Source organism: Nicotiana tomentosiformis, chromosome 2 (assembly GCF_000390325.3).
Source record: "Nicotiana tomentosiformis chromosome 2, ASM39032v3, whole genome shotgun sequence".
NCBI classification, from domain to species: Eukaryota; Viridiplantae; Streptophyta; class Magnoliopsida; order Solanales; family Solanaceae; genus Nicotiana; species Nicotiana tomentosiformis.
In genome coordinates, this window is record NC_090813.1 from 192,900,189 (window position 1) to 192,919,645 (window position 19,457).

A 19,457-nucleotide genomic window follows, 5' to 3' on the forward strand; every position below is an offset into this window, starting at 1 on the left:
TGCAAGCTGCAATCCTAAAGCCAAGAGAAGCTTACTTGGAGTCCGGAGGCAAAAGAACGGGAAGTATGGTGCTGTGATCACAGACTGAATTAGGCATAAGCAAGTATGGTTGGGCACCTTTGACACAACTGAAGAGGCTTCACATGCTTATTTGTCCAAGAAGTCCGAGTTTAAGCAATTAAGCCAGCAGGGAAATGGGGAGAATAAACCAAAGAAGAATCTTGAACCAATTCAGCAGTCTGAATCACCTGTGGTGGCATACTTGTCTCTGGCTAATGATCAAACCTTAGATACTGCTAGTCATGTGAATAGAAGAAATGAAAGAATCGACTCTCATGAAACAACAATACATATCGTTGAGGTTCACAAGAACAAGACATCAGGGAAAGAACCCGAATCTTCTAAAGAAACCTCATGTTTAATGGCTAATGTCAATGTCACAGAATCATCTGATGAGAGTAATACTACTACAAGCTGCAATCCTAAAGCCAAGAGAAGCTTACTTGGAGTCCGGAGGCAAAAGAATGGGCGGTATGGTGCTGTGATTACAGACTGAATTAGGCATAAGCAAGTATGGTTGAGCACTTTTGACACTATTGAAGAGGCTTCACACACTTATTTGTCCAAGAAGTCTGAGATTGAGAAATTACTCCAGCAGGGAAATAAAGAGAATAAACCAAAGAATTGTGATCAAATTCAGCAGCCTGAATCACCTGTTGTGGCATCCTTGTCTGTGGCTAATGATCAAACCTTAGATACTGCTAGTCATGTGAGTAGAAGAAATGAAAGAATCGACTCTCATGAAACAACAATACATATCGTTGAGGTTCACAAGAACAAGACATCAGGGAAAGAACCCGAATCTTCTAAAGAAACCTCATGTTTAATGGCTGATGTCAATGTAACAGAATCATCTGATGAGTGTAATACTACTATAAGCTGCAATCCTAAAGCCAAGAGAAGCTTACTTGGAGTTCGGAGGCAAAAGACGGGAGGTATGGTGCTGTAATTACGGACCGAATTAGGCATAAGAAAGTATGGTTTGGCAGTTTTGACACTATTGAGGAGGCTTCACAAGCTTATTTGTCCAAGAAGTCTGAGATTGAGAAATTACGCCAGCTGGGAAATAAGGAGAATAAACCAAAGAATTGTGATCAAATTCAGCACCCTGAATCACATGTTGTGGCATCCTTATCTGTGGCTAATGATCAAACCTTAGATACTGCTAGTGTGGGTAGAAGAAATAAAAGAATCGATTTTCACAAAAAACCAACACATATCGTTGGGGTACACAAGAGAAAGAATTCAAGGAAATATACATCTGAGATTAGAAACCCCACCAGTAAGAAAAGAATTTGGTTGGGGACTTTTGGCACTGCTGAAGAGGCTTCCCAGGCTTCTCAATCTAAGAAGCTCGAGTTTCAGAAACTAGTCAAGGAAAAGCAGCAGCAATGTACTAATAAGCAAACTCATTCTAAGCAAGATGCGGGGAAAGAGAAATTAGTCAATGTCAAGCAAGGACATGAAAATGTAAATTGCGAACCATTTCAGTCCGAATCGGCTGGTGGATCAGAAATTGATGTTCCAATCTCAAATCCATCTGACATAGGAACTGATCAAAGGATTGATTCTCACGAAATAGGCACTGCTGAAGAAGCTTTCAATGCTTATCAGTCTAAGATATTCGATTTTCAGAGCTCAAAGAGGGTCGAGCTGCAAGGCAATATGCCAACTGATTATAGTGCAGGGAACAAGAAAGAAGGTCAAGAGGATGGTGAAGGTTTATGGATGGGGGAATGGGTCCAACTTCCAGGTAATAGGGCGGTTAAATTTTCATTGAAACTGGGCTTACCAATCATCGATAATTATGGATCTCTTTTAGGTGAGTTCAGCACTTTGGATGATCTCAGTATTTGTTAAAACTGAGGATGAAAGTTTTGTATAGCTATAGTTTGAAAACTAGTAAATTGCAAGAAGATTTTTGGTAGTTTGCAGTTTTAGGACTCTGTAGATAGTAGCAATATATAAACTTCTTGCAACTGTCGGTCTTAGCCACTGTGACACTAATATATGGTATATGTGCATATTAGTCAGCGAGTAGCCCTGTTATCCTTCTTCTCTATGTTTGTTTCAGCTGTCCTAGAAATTATATCATGCAAAATTCAGTCCTGACTGTAAAATATTGGTACTTGTTCTATATATATCAAATTTTCACCTGGACTTCCCATATATAAGCTCCTATCTAAGATGGATGTTGAGACTTGTTCTATATATATCAAATTTTAACATGGACTTCCCATATATAAGCTCCTATCTAAGATAGTGGTACGCAATGTTCAAAAAACTGATAACTATGTACTGACAGGGAAGTCTTCTCCGGGTGGTTTTCGCCATCGATAGTTGGCAGCTTCAATCCATCCTGGATTGACCAAGTATTTGCTTTGCTGCACTGCTCAGCGTGATTTTTTTGTTCTAGCATCTAGAGAGACAACATGAGTGACAGACAAGTCATGCTCTTTGGAACATTTTGCTCGTAGTTGCTCCGCCATTTTCCACCTAAAATGTTTTTTCAGCCTGGAAGTTAGTAGTAGGGAAAACCCGCGTGAATATAATCTTACAACCCGCCAAGACTTCCTTACGAACTGTTTTGAGCACCTGCCATTTTTGTCACAGTTATACTTATGGAAGAAGGAGATTAAATCCAACTACCAGCTTTCTGCTTTCTAGCGCGCCAATTCTTCATCAACTTCTCCAAACCAGTTATGTCACTGCACACTCCTTTGTTACCGTAGATTTTAGAAAGAACAGAATATACTGCAGGATGGTCATTCTCCAATGTGTAGATTCCATTTGCTGCAATCTCTCCGAGCTCTAGACACGAGTGCAAGCCACAGGCTCCCAACAACGCCCCCCAGACCACCACATCGGGCTTAAAAGGCATCCCCTCTATCAATTTCTCTGCTTTCTCAAGCTGACCTGCCTTTCCATACAAGTCCACCATACATGCATAGTGTTCCATCTCTGCTTTCAAACCGTAATCCGTTACCATAGAGTTGAAAATTCTCTCACCTTCTTCGACTAGTCCACCATGGCCACATGCATAGACCAAATTAATAAAAGTAATTTCGTCAGGCCTAATACCACTCTTCACCATCCTTTCAAACTCCTGCATTGCCCTCTCTGGAAGCCCGTGTCTCGCATAACCCCCAATGATTGAATTCCAAGCTACCAAATTCCTTTCAGGGATGGACTCAAAAATGCAGAATGCAATGTCAATGTCGCCGCATTTTGCATACATGTCAACAAGGGAGGTCAACAAGACGACATCAAGAGGGAAACCAGACTTCAAGATGCAAGAGTGAACTTGATTACCCACAAGAACAGCAGAGTTACCAGCGCAGGCATCTAAAACAGTTGAAAATGTAAAATGATTAGGACGAGCTCCTGAGCTCAACATCACCTTAAACAATTTCAAAGCCTCCATAAAGTCTCCATACTGCACATACCCTCTTATCATTGCTGTCCAAGAAACCACATCTTTCTCACTCATCTTATCAAAAAGGGACCGAGCTTCATTAAGCTTCTTGTTTTCAATGTACCCATTGATCAAAGTACTCCAAGTAAAAGCATTTCTCATAGGCATCATATCAAAAGCCCTCTGAGCCTCACCTGTGCACCCAAATTTCATATAGCCCAAAATCAGCACGTTCCACGGCGTAACATCTTTAACCAAAATCTCATCGAAAACTCGAGCTAAACCTTTGTAATCATCTAAATCAATATAACCCCTCATCAATGCTGACCCTACAAAGATATTGAGACTTATCCCCAAACTAAGCACAAGACCATGAAGCTGTGGGACCAAATGCTTGAAATCTTTATGCAAGAAGGAGCTAATTGCTACTGCGAAAGTGAGCTCATTGGGTCTGCCTCCATATCTGTTCATATGCAGAAAGCAATTATAGACTTTTTCTGGGTTGTTAGCATTGCGATATCCGGAAAGCATGGTGTTCCAAGAAACGACATCTCGGTGAGGCATTCCGTCGAACAGGTACTCGGCTTGTTGGGTGCAGCTGTGTCTGAAGTAGCCAACGATAATTGAATTCCATGATACGACGTTTCTTGAGTGGGCGCTTTGATCGAAGAGTTTGCGAGCTTCTTTGAGGTTTCCGTTTGCTACAAAGCTGTTGATCGTTTTGTTTAAATTAATCGTCGAAAGGGTAGAAATTTGGCGGCAAACAGCAAAGGTGCGCAGCTCGTGCATTTGACTCCTTGTAGCCGCCAGAGCCTAACCGTCCAAATGTTCGTTCATTTTGTGCCAAGGTGCAAACTTATAACCATATGAAGAGCTAGAGACTTAAAAATTAGAACCATAGGCAAACTATTGGGAATGCATTTGTTGAAGAAAGGATAAAAGACAATTTAAGACTTGATTTCAAGGTATGAAGTTAATCACGATTGACAAATGGAAACATAAAAGTGAAGATAATGATTTAGGACTCACAAAGTACAAAAGCATTCTTTGAGATATATGAAGTGGAGTAGTATTTTGTTTCCAAATATAATGGGAGTGTGAAATGACAACTCTATCCTTGAAGGAGCAATTCAGATGTCCATAATAGCAAATAAATATTTTGACTGCAGAAATTCATTAGTTGTATTTTATATTTTCTTGTATATATGTTTTATTCACATTAGGACAAATTACACATGGATAGGTATGGGACAGGTATGGGAGTAGTACATAGAGTAAATTGAATAAATTAGCTACATTGTACATATATTTCTTTCTCAAGACAATACACATCAATTCAGATTGGGTTCAAAATTTTCTGTCTTTACATGGTATCAAGAGCAGGTCGACCAACCTGATATTTGAAACCCTTGTTCATTTTTCAACTTTGCTATATTCCTTGCAATGGGAGAAACAACAGAAGTTGTAGCTGCAACAACCGATTTAACCAAGAAAGGTGTGATTGATTCAACACACCCTTTCTTTCTTCATCCTTCAGACTACCCAGGCATGAACGTTGTTTCCTCAGCTTTTGATGGCAAAAGCTATGGAGCTTGGCGTAGAGCAGTAGTCATAGCTCTTTCTACCAAGAATAAACTAGGTTTCATAGATGGAACTCTTTCCATTCCAGATGAAAACTCTGGTCTTCAAAGTTCTTGGGCTAGAGGAAATGACATGGTGTTGTCTTGGCTCTTTAACTCTTTGTCAAAAGAAATTGCAGAAACTGTTCTTTACTCACACAGTGCAAAAGATCTGTGGAATGATTTAGAAGACAGATTTGGTCAGACAAATGGAGCTAAGCTTTTTCAAGTGCAGAAAGAACTAAGTGGCGTGGTTCAAGGTAACTCTAGTGTTTCAAGTTATTTCACAAAAATAAAAAGTTTGTGGGATGAACTAGATGCCTTGATCAATTTTTCTACTTGTTCATGTGAATGTGTATGTGGAGCTAAGAGAAAAAAATCTAAAAATGCACCAAGACCAGAGACTGCTGCAATTTTTAATGGGCCTGAATGACACCTACATAGGTGTGAGAAGCAACATACTGTTGACTTCCCCTTTACCTTCTCTTGGCAAAGCTTACTCTATGGTTATCCAGGATGAAAAGCAAAGAGAAATACATGCTTATCCTGTTTATCCTGGAGAATCAGCTTCATTTATTGCTGCACAACATGGGACAGTTGGTAAGAGAAACAATGTGAGGGATTTTAAAGGAAAAAAACCTGGGTATGAGGGAAAGAAAAACAACTCTACCTGTTCATACTGCAAGAAGCCAGGTCATATTGTGGAACAATGCTACATGCTTGTTGGATTTCCCTCAGATTTCAAGTTCACAAATCAAAGAAAATACCAAGGGTCAGTTCAAGGTAACAATGCTTTCATCACTGAAGAAAATGCAGTACAGACTGCGGGGATCAAGTCACTTACTCAAGAAAATATTAGCCAGATCCTGCAACTCCTTCAGCAAGTGCAGATGGGAAAACAGGGAACCAACAGCTCTGAAAACAATGCAGATGTGAACTGTGTTGGTATATCTTTCTCACATAATTTCACTACTGGTTTTGCACATAACAACAATAAGACATGGATATTAGATAGTGGTGCATCTAAACATATGACTTTTGATGAAACTGCTCTCTATAATATAGCTCCTTTACCTAAACCTTTGAATGTAAATTTACCCAACTCTCAGAAGGTTAGAGTCACACATTCAGGTTCAGTTTCACTTTTTCCAAATTCGATTCTTCACAATGTGCTGTATATCCCTGCTTTTAGATTCAATTTGTTGTCAGTTCATAAATTGTGCAAACAGAACAACCATCTCATATTATTCACTTCTCTTTTCTATTTTTTGCAGGCCCCTTCAATGAAGAGGTCTCTGGTGATTGGTAGGGAGAGTTGTGGTCTTTATGTTCTGGAATCAAGGCATTTGGGACTCATTTCCAAGAAGTCATCTTCATCTAGAAGTTCGTTTGTGTTAGGAAAAAATCTATGTAATTAGAAAGTTCCTTCAGCTTTATTTTCCCTCTCTAGTAATTCTGATATAAAGAACAAGTTGTGGCACTATCGTTTAGGTCATATGCCTTTGAGTAATATGAAGAATATTTCATCTATTTCTAATTCTTCATGTAATAATTTTTCTGTGCCTTATGTGATATGTCATATGGCTAGACCATTTTTCACTAGTTCAACTACTTCTAAAGCTATGTTTGATTTAATTCACATAGATACATGGGGTCCTTACAACACAATCACTTATGCTGGATATAAGTACTTCCTAACTATAGTTGATGACTATAGTAGGGGTACTTGTACATATCTTCTTAGCACAAAATCAAATGCGTTTCTAGTATTGCAATCTTTTTTAGCTATGATAGAGAGACAGTTTCACAACAAAGTCAAAATTATACGTTCAGATAATGCTTTTGAGCTTGGAACAGGGAATGCACATGCATATTTCTTTTTTCAAAACAAGGAATTTTACATCAGACAACTTGTGTTGGGACTCCTCAACAAAATGAAATTGTGGAGCGCAAACATAAGCATCTTCTAGAGACTTTTAGGGCTTTTCTCTATCAATCACATCTACCTATTCATTTTTGGGGAGACTGTGTATTGACTGCAACACATTTAATTAACAGGTTCCCTTCAAAAATTTTAAAGCTTAAGACATCTTATGAGATTTTATTTAAAACTAAGCCTAACTACTCCAGACTTAAATATTTTGGATGTTTATGTTTTGTTTCTACTCTTTCATCTCACAGAAAAAAATTTGATCCAAGGGCCTTACCTTGTGTTTTCTTAGGATATCCATGTGGTAAGAAAGGGTATAAAGTCCTTAATCTTGACACAAAGAACACTTTTGTTTCTAGGGATGTGATATTTCATGAGGACATCTATCCCTTTTCTTCAATGAACACTTCAAAGCCTCATAAATTAATTTTTCCTACTTCAAATACACCTGAAGTAAATCTTGATGTACCTGATTTGGAGACTACCAATTTAGTTGAACATTCTGGTCATCCGAGTAATCCTCCAAATCAAGATGTTACAGAATTTCCTACACCATTTTTCAGTCCACAACCTACAGATGGAAATCCTAAGAACTCACCAGTTGGACTCAGAAAATCTATTCGGATTCACAAAACTCCCTCTTACCTAAGTGACTACAATACAAATGCAGTGCAATTAACTGATGTTAGCACGCCATGTTTTCTTTCTCCGATAACACTGCTTCTTACTCCTTTTCTGCCCTCTCAACTTCAAATAAGTCATTTTTAAATTCACTTTCAAATGTTCAAGAACCACTAACCTTCAGCCAGGCAGCTCATCACCCAGGATGGCAAGAAGCAATGCAGAAGGAGATTGAGGCACTAGTTCAGAATGAGACTTGAGAAGTTGTTGAACTTCCTGGTGATAAAAAGGCCCTCCCATGCAAATGGGTATACAAAGTTAAACATCATTCAGATGGTAGTATTGAACGACTGAAAGCAAGATTAGTAATCAGAGGTGATGTGCAACATGATGGTATAGATTTTAATGAAATATTTTCTCCAGTGGTTAAAATGACCACAATAAGATGTCTTCTAGCTATTGCAGTCAAAAAGGGCTGGGGCTTATATCAATTGGACGTTAACAACGCTTTCTTACATGGAGATTTAAATGAAGAGGTATACATAAAATTTCCAGCAGGTATGAACTCTCCAACACCCAGACATGTGTGCAAGTTAAAGAAGTCACTTTATGAACTTCGTTAAGCATCAAGACAGTGGTATTCAAAACTTACAGGTGCTCTTAGTTTCAAAGGTTATTCACATTCCCTAAATGACTACTCTTTATTCTTTAAGAAGAAAGGAACTTCAATCTCTATTGTAGCAATTTATGTTGACGACATCGTGCTAACTAGTAATGACATTGAGGAATTGAATGCCTTGAAAATCTTTCTTGATCAAGAATTCAAGATTAAGGACCTCGAAAACTTACATTATTTCTTAGGAATGGAAGTTCTTCGAGAATCAACTGGTTTGATTCTATCTCAACGCAAATTCACCTTAGATTTGCTAAAAGAGTTTGACTGTATGGATAAGCAGCCAGCTTCTTCACCTTTGGATCCGACACAAAAACTTCTTGCACACACTGGAGAAGTCATTCAAGATCCAACCTTATATCGTCACTTGATTGGAAAGTTGAATTATCTTACTCATACAAGACCAGACCTTTCCTTTACAATACAACATCTCAGTCAATATATGCAGGATCCGCGACAACCACATCTCGAAGCTGCTCTCCGAGTACTTCGTTATCTTCTTAAAGACCCAGGACTTGGGCTTTTCATGACTGCATCACCATCTTTTAAACTCCAAGATTTTTGTGATTCGGATTGGGGTTCATGTCCAGATTCTCGGAGATCAGTGAGTGGTTTCTACATCTCATTAGGATCTTCACCAATTTCCTAAAAATCTAAGAAACAAGCCTCAATTTCTCTCAGTTCCGCCGAAGCAGAGTATCGATTGATATAGAGAGTTATGGCGGAGCTTACCTGGTTAGTCCGCCTCTTCGATGATCTTTCAGCACCAATCACACTTCCGATTTCACTCCACTTTGTCAGTCAAGTAGATATTCATATAGCTAAAAATTCCGTCTTTCATGAGAGGACGAAACATGTTGAAATTGACTGTTATTTTGTGCGACAACAGTTCATCTCCGGTCTTATTTTCTTATCTTTCATCAGAACTGACTCTCAGCTAGCCGATTTATTCACGAAATCACTCACTGGACCTAAGTATCACACCTTACTGGGCAAGTTGGGTGTTTTCTCAAACCCCTCCAACTTGACGGGGGGTGTTGAAGAAAGGATAAAAGATAATCTAAGACTTGATTTCAAGGTATGAAGTTAATCAGTGAATTGATCGACATTCATCACTGTCGATTGACAAATGAAAACATAAAAGTGAAGATAATGATTTAGGACTCACAAAGTACAAAAGCATTTTTTGAGATATCTGAAGTGGAGTAGTATTTTGTTTTCAAATATAATGGGAGTGTGACATGACAACTCTATCCTTGAAGGAGATTATGTCAAGTGATTTGCAATCCAGCTGTCCATAATAGCAAAAGAATATTTTGACTGCAGAGATTCCTTAGTTGTATTTTATATTTTCTTGTATATATTTTTTATTCACATTAGGACAAATTACACATGGATAGATATGGGACAAGTATGGGAGTAGTACTTAGAGTAAATTGAATAAATTAGCTACACTGTACACATATTTCTTTCTCAAGATAATACACAGCAATTTAGATTGGGTTCAAAATTTTCTGTCTTTACAACATTTAAGACTGTACGTCATTAAAGTTCAAATATTAAGCACCTCCGAAAATTCAAAAACAAGCATTTTCTCCCCATTTTGTTACCTGAAGATATAAAAAAGCTATACACGGTCAATCATAGAAAGAGCTCTCTTTGAAACTGTCCCAAATACATAGAAAGAGCTTTCAAATTGGTTCCCTTTTTCCTCTTACTTCTTTTGTCTTATTATTAGAAGGAAACTGTCCCTCATGGATTACGAACAGTCACTTTTTTTTGTTCTCTTATTCACTTTATAATTAGTTGTCCTATTATTTGATTCGTAAAGAGCTATGTGAAAATGGTTCAGGAGGCAAAACTGCATGAAGCCTAATCCAAATTTGGCTTTGGAAAAATTATTGTTGAGTATACCAACAATTATTATGTTATTCCTAATGTTAAACGCAATATAATTAATGTTACAATCGTTTTAGATTTTGACTATACAACCTCACTACTAGAAATTCGGCAAAAACCGACCAAGGTCGACCGACCAACTTTAGTCGGTCAAAAAACCGACCAAAAAATCGACCAAAGTTGGTCGGTTTTTCAAAATATTTTTTTTTTTAATTTTTTTTTTTACGAAACCGACCAACTTTGGTCGGTTTTCTTTGGCGCAAAAATGCGGAAAACTATTTTTGAGTCCCGCGAAATTTATGTTTCAAGAAACCGACCAACTTTGATCGATTTTTTAATTAAAATAAATAAATATTAATATTAAAAAAACCGATCAAAATTGGTCGGTTAATTCGGCGGGTCATTTAAAAAAACTGATCAACTTTGATTGGTAATCTTACTTTTTAATAAAACCGACCAACTTTGGTCGGTTATTTTCGTGCGAAAATACAATTAAAGAGTATAAATCAAATAAAAGACAGTCTTAAAACAAAATGTACCAATGGTCTAGTGGTAGAATAGTATCCTGCCACAGTACAGACCCCGGTTCAATTTTCAGATGGTGAATCTTTTTATTACATAACTAAAATACCGACCAACTTTGGTTAGTTTGTTTTGCAATATTTGTTTTTTTGAATTTAATTGACCGACCAAAGTTGGTCGGTAATTTCCGACCAACTTTGGTCGGTATTCCTTTCCGACCACAAAAATATCGTCCACACGTAAATGGTCGCGTTTTGGTCAATTTTTGGCCATTACCGACCAACGTTGGTCGATTTTTACCGAATTTCTAGTAGTGCCTAACCGTTGCCTCCTTACCTATATATACAGGTTTTGATTTCTATCCTACAAAAACACAAAAAACACATTCCCCTCTTTCTCTAGTTCTTTTCAATAAGTTTTTGGACAATTGTATTTCTCCAAACTCTTAACTTCAAGCCATGAGTGTACGTGTTTGGGAGTGTTGTTGAACCTTGAGCAACGAACGGTCTCATCGATCACCCTAGTCAGCCGAAATCATTTTCAAGGCAGTGACTTTCCACAGTATAATATTACTAGACTAAACTAGCCCAAAGATATTCTTACATAGTGTGAAATTATTCGTTTTAAGCCAAGCCTGCACAGTTTTTCTTATAATAGCTCACACAATTAAGAGATCCCTACACATTATATGTAGATTCTCAATCTTTTCAACTACCAATGCGAGACTTTATTCGCACACCCAATAATCTCCCCCTCGAACTAAGTTCCATGTGGACTATCACTAGAATCTACGGGTCTCTCTCTCGAACTAAGTTACATGTGGCCCATTACCACGATCCACGAGTACTCAATCCTGAGATTCACTATGTGCCAAAGATGTATTTATGGCAACTGAAGCCCGCAACCAACTCCTTCTTGTGTGTGCGCGTCTTCAAGCTTGTAAGGGTAAGCAAATCGAGTGTCGCAACTTCACTCAACCATCGCCATACTCGTTTTGTCGAATCTGGGTTCCGATACCAGTTATTGCGCTAAACCAGCCCGAAGATACTCTTACATGGTGTGATATATCCGCTTTGGGCCCCATGATTTTTCTCAACAAGCCTCAAACCATTAAGAATGCCTAACACCTTATATGGATGTTCCAAATCTTATTTAACTACCAATAAGAGACTTTATTCACACAACCAATAAATATTTTATTTGATAAGTTATTTTTGTTCTGCTTTTGTTTTTTGTTAATATAGTTATATTATCTCAACAACTTTTTCCCAAAAATATGTAGGATAATATCAAAACGCATTCACATACCTTATAAATAGGTTATCATATGGTTTCCAGTTAATAAATAACAACAACAACAACCCAGTATAATCCCACTAATAGGGTCTGGGAGGGTAGTTTGTACGCAGACCTTACCTCTACCCTGGGGTAGAGAGGCTGTTTCCGATAGACTCTCGGCTCCCTCCCTCCAAGAACTCCCCACCTTGCTCTTGGGGTGACTCGAACTCACAACCTCTTGGTTGGAAGTGGAGGGCGCTTACCACTAGAGCAACCTACTCTTGTCAAATTTGGATTGTTAAAGAAAATAAATTCTCTCTCCATTTCATTTTATGTGACTTAATTTTTTTTAGTTTGTTTCAAAAAGAGTGACAACTTTTTAATTTTAAAGATAATTTAATTTTAGATATATTTTCCATTTTGCCCTTGATCAAATGATCTATGATATATTCTAAATATTCTAGATTAAATGATCCATGATATATTCTAAATCACAAGTTTCAAAAGCCTTTCTTTCTTGAACTCCATGCAAACTCAAACTTTGTCATTAAACTCCGGCAAACTCAAACTTTGTCATATAATTAAGTGGAATAGAGAGAGTACACCCTTAAATCAATTGCTTGTTGATGAGCATTATATAAAAACATAACATTTGTGATAATATACTATAAAGGGCAGTGAGGTGCACAAGGCATACTGCGTTCACACAGGATCTAAGGAAGGGCTACACCCTAATGGGTGTGATGTAGACATCCTAACTTAATGCAAGCATTAGTAGCTGCTTCTACGACTCGAACCTGTGACTTATAGGTCACGTAGAGACAACTTTACTGTTGCTCCAAGGCTCCCCTTCTATGGCAAAATACTATGTACATGGAAAAGAGAACACTGAAGATAATGCTAGCCAACTAAATCACAACCCTTCTAAGGAAAGAGCCAAAGGTCCATATCATTCAATCCTAGCGTTTCATCTGGTAATAATACTTCTGATCCTGCACTTGCCCAACTATGACACTGATCCTGAGAATTAGAATAAACCGCCATATCTGTGCTTGAAAGATCAGAAAATCCATCTTCAAATCCAGATGTCCTGTTACCGCTCGAGAGGTTCCAAATACTATCATCTATTAGTGACGTAACTTCGGCAACATTTGGAGTGTGGTTTATAGGACATGTGATGTTAGTCGATCCATTAATCCCAGTTTGAAGAAAAGTAGAATTCTCCAATATTAATACTTCAGTGTTATTGTGAGAGGTAAAAGAAGAAGAAGAGGACATGAGTTGTTCTTGAGACGATGACGTGGCACGTATTTGTTCAGTTAACCTGGGCAGCCATTGATAATGAAGGAAGTCTCGAAACTGTAGGCTATTGACGTCGCAATGCAGCTGTTTTGCATGTTTTTGAACTTTTGTTCTCCAGTAATTCTTAACCTCGTTATCTGTTCTACCTGGCAAGTGTTCTGCGATCTTTGCCCATCTGTTTTTTCCCCCAGTTGTGGGGGAGGAGTTGCAGGTAAGTATACGGTCAAAATCAAAGTAATAAGAGTCTGTTTGGTACGCAAGAAAGTCATTTTCTAACAATCAAACATTAAGAAAATGATTTCCTTGCAAATTCTTTTTTCATTAAAAAGAGAAAATAGACTACGCTTTTTCGCTTATCTCTTTTTTTCTTTTCTTTTTCTGATAGTCTGTTCGATTAAATTTTTTATTGTATATTGAGATAAAAATTTAAAAATGTCACAATATTTGTAGTAAAAAGAAAAGGGAAGAGAGGATGGATATATATATATATATACACTCACCGATTTCCATAGCGAAAATGAAGGAGTAAAATAAGAAGCTGCTCTTGAGGAGTAAGTTCTCCTCGTCGTAAATTCGGCCGCAAGTAGTTCATCCATCTTAATCTGCAGCTCTTACCTGTACGCTTCAATCCTATATTGAGACGGAGGGAGTAGTATGAAACTAATGTCACATAAGTTATGAAATAAAGAGAGTTTATATATAGTATAAGTACCGGCAAAGTGAGCCAAGGAATCCCAGCGTCCCTGACCAAGTAGGGAGATGTAATGGATGAGTTTGGAGTCTTCATCCAAAGTCCAGCCTCCTTTCGTCATCTTTACTTTTTCCTGTGCACTGTATAGTCTCTCTGTTGCTTTCTCCTCCTCCATTTCCAATCTTTATCTTCTTATAATGATCTGCAAGAAACCAAAAATTAGTTAAGCGGAAATAAGATTGGAACTCTGTTATATCGACAAGATGGATCTTCCAAGTGAACAACTAGAGTTCATGTACCGATTACCTTTGTTGCTTGCTAGTGACGAGTATAGACAAGGAACTATATACTTATATACACAGAAATATGTGGGTGATAAGGTCCTTTACTTTTTCTTTTCAGTAGTTCTATACGGTGTAAAAAATCATGTAGATTAAAAAGTAATTACAAGTAACTTTAAATTAATCTTTTAAAAATAGAGATATTATAACTAGTTGGAACCTTTGTTCTTCGAAGCTTTTTATATGAAATTAACTTTTATACACTGTGTAGAATATGTATTTACACTATTTGAGTACTTAAAAGTCAATTACAATTAAACATCTGTAGTTACATAGTAAGTGCCAAATGATACGTGTAAACAATGGTAAGCAACTTGGTACTTAGATAATGTTATAAATAACGTAAATAATTAACTATATATATATATATATATATATATATATATATATATATATATATATATATATATATCTCAATATTTCCATTATAATTCTCACAAATCAATAAGGCAGAATCTTTTGTTTTTGGATTAACCATCAGTTTATTCCAAAGCAAGCTCTTGTACTTTGACTCGTCGACTAATTTTGTTGCTTTTAGCGTGCACGTGATATGCTCGAATATGCGCCCCAAGAGATGTGACACAAATTAAATTAGACCAGACTGGACCCCTTTGTATATAACCTTGTAGTTTACATTGTCCGTCAATCTACTATAACATTCTTTATTCCGGTTTAGAATTAACAATGTGAACAAGCGAATTTCAATTTTGCATCTCGTAACGAACAAAATTAAATTAAACTTAGGTGCGGATTAATGGATGGAGGGTAGCTTCACATTTGTGCATTGGAGGTATCTTGACTTCACTGGTCCTCTTTGAATTGTTTAGGTATTTGGTTCGAGACTTGACCTTCTCTACTTTAACCTCCCTCACTAATATTGCTCCATCTCAGTTTATGTTGTGGAATTAGAAATTAAGTGTTTGGTAGTGATAAGGTAAAAAAGGTTTCGTTTACCAGTCACAATCCAAAAAGATGCCAATTTATAACCTTATTAGAGATTTATGCCCCCTCATGCACGAGTGGAAAGAGACACCGGGGAAGGAAGTATGAGGCTGGGTAACTAAGATTTAGCACTGCATTCATTTTATATTAAATTTATGGATTTAGATCTACAATTTGTTAAAATTTGAGTCCGTTTTCTCTTATATATTAGTATATATGTTGCACGTCACAAATATTGTATTTGTTATCAACCCATCGTCGAACGGCTAAATCTGTTGTGCGATCAACCTATTGCTGAAAGTCTGTGATCGAAGAAGCCCCGCCCACTAGTGCATATCCTTTACTAGTCCTAGTACTAGATACTAAATAAATAGGCCGGTCACTAGTGGTATAAGATCATTTTCTACTTGTCTAACTCAAGTCAGATAGCAGTAATAATCACTCAAAATAATTATATAAAAAGCATATGCATGTCCAAATTATAAGATAAGGAAGGCAAGTAAAAGCAAAAAGAAAGCGTTAGCCAGAGAAGCAAGAGAGCAAGGCGCCGGCAAATCCAACTATTTTTTGCTGCTAGATCCGCCCATGATAGTAGGTGTGTCATTGAATTTGTAAAAATCGAGTAAACCAATCAAACCGAATCGTACATGACCGATTATTAGGTTTCTTTTGATAAAACCTTAATTTTTTTGTATAAATCTATAAACATACAGAATAATTAGTAGGTATTTAATTTTTAAAAAATAAACCAAAAAATATCGAATCGTACCGAATAAATTTATATTTTAAAAATATATTTTATATATTAAGTTTAAAAATAACAAAGCACTAAATTTTTTCTTTTGGTCTCGAGAATATGAAAACGACTATAAGCGAACATGTAATTAACACCCACAATCTCAACTCTCAAACCTATTATGCTACTACAATTGATAATAAATTAGTTCGACATCTTGAGTAGCAAATCTCAAGGTATTAGATATCTTTCCTCACATGACTTAGATTTCTCTTATCGGATACTTAATCTTCAAAATAAACTCTACTCTTGAGTCCCAGCTCAATATCTTTTTACTCATGTGATTTATATATCTTCTTTCTTTGCTTAATTTATTTTATGCTATTGTAGAATAGTGAAATGAAATTCTAGCTATCTTTCATGTTCACCCTTGATACATCACATTTTAAGCAGTAAAGATGTTAAGAGATTTTTGCAGTCCTATGCAAGTATGCATATAATCGTGCTTTAATTTTTATTAATGAATCTTATATGATATTTATTTTTTTTCGAAAATTAATCAAATCATGGCGATGTTAAAGAGAAACCGAAATAATTCATTTTTAATTATACAAAATACGGAAAGACAATTGGCAAGCTCTGATATCTAGGAGCATTAACCAAAATACAACGCAAGAATAATAGCTCCACCAAATCTGTGGAGCTGTGGCGGAGACATATGTATTAGTTTAAGAGGTGTCAATTTGATAGGCCTTCGTTTTAAAATTACATTATGCAATTAGGTCAATATATATATATATATATATATATATATAACTTCCTTATTTATTTACTTTCCTATATTTTGACCATCTTTAACTACTGGATGGATGGGATGACGCGGCGATGTGCTTCCTTATCCTCTACACAAAATTTAATGTTTGTATTCAAAGATTCTAATATTCATTCAAAAAGAGAATAGATCCTTCTGTAACTGAGCCAACCAGGGGGGATAGTCTCTCAATATTATGTCAATGACGTCATCTAGTGAGGCAAAAAGAGATACTACTATAGATCTAATTGTTCAAATAGACGTGAAGGTGGGTTTGGAGGCGAATCAAATACCATAGATAGAAGAAATGGAACATATTCATCCTTCTTTTTACGCGTCGTCCTTTTACCAGGTTTTAAGGTAATAATTGTGGGGTATTTGATTGGACGGTGTGTTTGGCACGAAGGTAATTTTCTGTTTGGTTAGCTTAAATATTTTAAAAAATATTTTTCTCGTGAACTCATTTTTTTTAATTGAAGTAAAATATTTTCCCTATCAAGAGAAGGGAAAATATTTTTCAAAACTCTTTTTCAACTTCCCCAACCCTATTTCTTATCCATACCAACCCCCACCAACCCACTCCCACACCCCCACTACCGACCCCACCACCACGCCCACCCAACCCCCACTCCCCACCATAAATAAAAATATTATTAATAATATTTTCTTTTTTATGTTATAGATAGATTTTTTTCATTTCAACAAATAAGTATTTTCTTTTCATTTGGAGGGTTGGGGGAGCAAGAAAACATGTGGACTTGGGGGGAGAGGAGGGGGGGGGGGGAGGTGAGGAGAGTACCATAAAAAAATATTTTTAACTCTCTAACCATATACTAGAAAATATTTTTCGGAAAAAAGTTTTCCACTCACCAACCAAACAAAGAAAAATAAATGATAAAACCACTCATTTTCCAAGAAAATATTTTTCATGAAAAATATTTTTCTTCGTACCCTGAGTTTAAGAATTTTTTTTTAAAAAACTAGGGATCTTAAATATGCCATAAGATTTGTATGACTATAAAAGTATGTCATTAAAAGTAAAATATGAAGTGTAAAATTAAAAAAATTATTTTATATCATTCCTTTTAAAATAAATTAATAAGAATATAATGTCAAATAAAATAAAATAAATAGAATTTTAATGAAGTAGAAACATGGACCACCGACCCTTATTTTGGTCAAAAGCTAGTACGCAGTTAAAGGATTTGAGAAAGAAAATCTCGTTTTATTGATTATTCTCGTGTGATACAGTATTGTTTAAATAGAACTACAATACAAGAGAACTAAAATAAGGACTTAATAAATAATAGTTATCAGCTAATAGTCGAAGCTAAAGAGAAGAAAATTTAAAACAGATAGTGGAATATTATCTCTTAATTACTTATCAATACTTATCCTAACATCTCCTTCAAGCGCAGAAGCTTCTCACGAAGAAATAAAAAACGTCGAACCGATAAACCTTTCGTCGATGTATCAGCTGTCTGATCGAGGGAGCTTATATATCCAACCTCAAGGTCTTTTGAAGCAATCTTCTCTCTGACGACGTGAAAATCCAACTCAGTGTGCTATGAAATTTTTTGTGGGCCCATCATAAGCTATCCAATGAACAACTATTGTTGTTCGTATTTTGATGTTATAGGGCAATAACATAGGAATTTGGTATGATTTTAAATTTTTCTTGTGCTAATGTCAATGTCAATTTGACCGCCGCCACCAAAATATTTGTGGACCCATCAGAAACGATCTAATGAACAATAATCACCGCTTCACCACGATTGTTCCTCGTTTTTAGCATTTTAGGATCATAAATAGGAATTTAGGATGATTTCTAATTTTTCGTGTGCTAACGTCCACGCTATCTTCATAATTCGGGAGACGGGCTCCGCTTCGCCTAAAATTTTGTGGGCCCATAAGAAACGACCAAATAAACAATAGTAATTGCTTCGACATGATCGTTCTTCGTATTTTTGTGTGTGGAGTTTTAGGGCTACAAAATATGAATTCAGAACGATTTTTAATTTCTCCATGATTGTTTTTCATTTTTTGGCATTTTAGGACCATAAAACAAGAATTCATGACTATTTCTAATTTTTTGTGTGCTAATGTCCACGCCATCTTCGTGAACTCGGGCGATAAGTACCGAATTGCCTAAAACAGGAATTCATGACGAATTCAAATTTTTCGTGTGTTAATGTCCACGTTATCTTCATGAATTCAGGCGACGGGTTTCGAATCGCGTAAAATTTTGTGGACAAATCAGAAACAACATAATGAATAATAATTTAGCCAATTCCTAATTTTGTTTTGCGTTTTAAGGCCATAAAATAGGTTTGTTTGATTAAATCTAAAAACTGAAGAATATAGCTTCTGTTGTTTTTTCCTGGCATAGATATTCGTAGATATACATTCATAGGATTTGGAAGGGGCCGCGGGGGAGGGAGGGGGGGGGGTGTTCAATTTTGATTAACTGGATATATGTTATTGCATTCTTTTGGTAGATTTTCAATTAATGGATGAGGTTTCAAAACTTTAAATATTGTTATAAAATAAAGACTATAAAAGAAATAAACTGAAGACAAGTATAGAGGGAGAATGATATTTTATTCAACTTTCAAAG

At 36.3% G+C, this 19,457-nt stretch overlaps 2 protein-coding genes and 1 long non-coding RNA gene across 3 annotated transcripts; all 3 read right to left on the reverse strand.

Annotated features, from left to right (window-relative positions):
- Positions 1-2,695: 2,695 nt before the first annotated feature.
- Positions 2,696-4,264, reverse strand: LOC104121564 (pentatricopeptide repeat-containing protein At4g02750-like). The gene has a single exon (XM_009633592.1). The coding sequence runs from the start codon at positions 4,262-4,264 to the stop codon at positions 2,696-2,698; it is 1,569 nt and encodes a 522-aa protein (XP_009631887.1).
- A 449-nt stretch (positions 4,265-4,713) lies between these two features.
- On the reverse strand, positions 4,714-8,050 carry LOC138905881 (uncharacterized). The gene is made up of 3 exons (XR_011413595.1): positions 7,824-8,050; positions 5,765-6,009; positions 4,714-5,673 (listed from the first exon to the last, which is right to left on the reverse strand). It is a non-coding gene; the product is annotated as an uncharacterized lncRNA (long non-coding RNA).
- A 4,527-nt stretch (positions 8,051-12,577) lies between these two features.
- On the reverse strand, positions 12,578-14,336 carry LOC104121562 (MYB-like transcription factor EOBI). The gene is made up of 3 exons (XM_009633588.4): positions 14,032-14,336; positions 13,820-13,949; positions 12,578-13,494 (listed from the first exon to the last, which is right to left on the reverse strand). The coding sequence occupies exons 1-3, from the start codon at positions 14,183-14,185 to the stop codon at positions 12,942-12,944; spliced, it is 837 nt and encodes a 278-aa protein (XP_009631883.1). The 5' UTR covers positions 14,186-14,336; the 3' UTR covers positions 12,578-12,941.
- Positions 14,337-19,457: the final 5,121 nt, after the last annotated feature.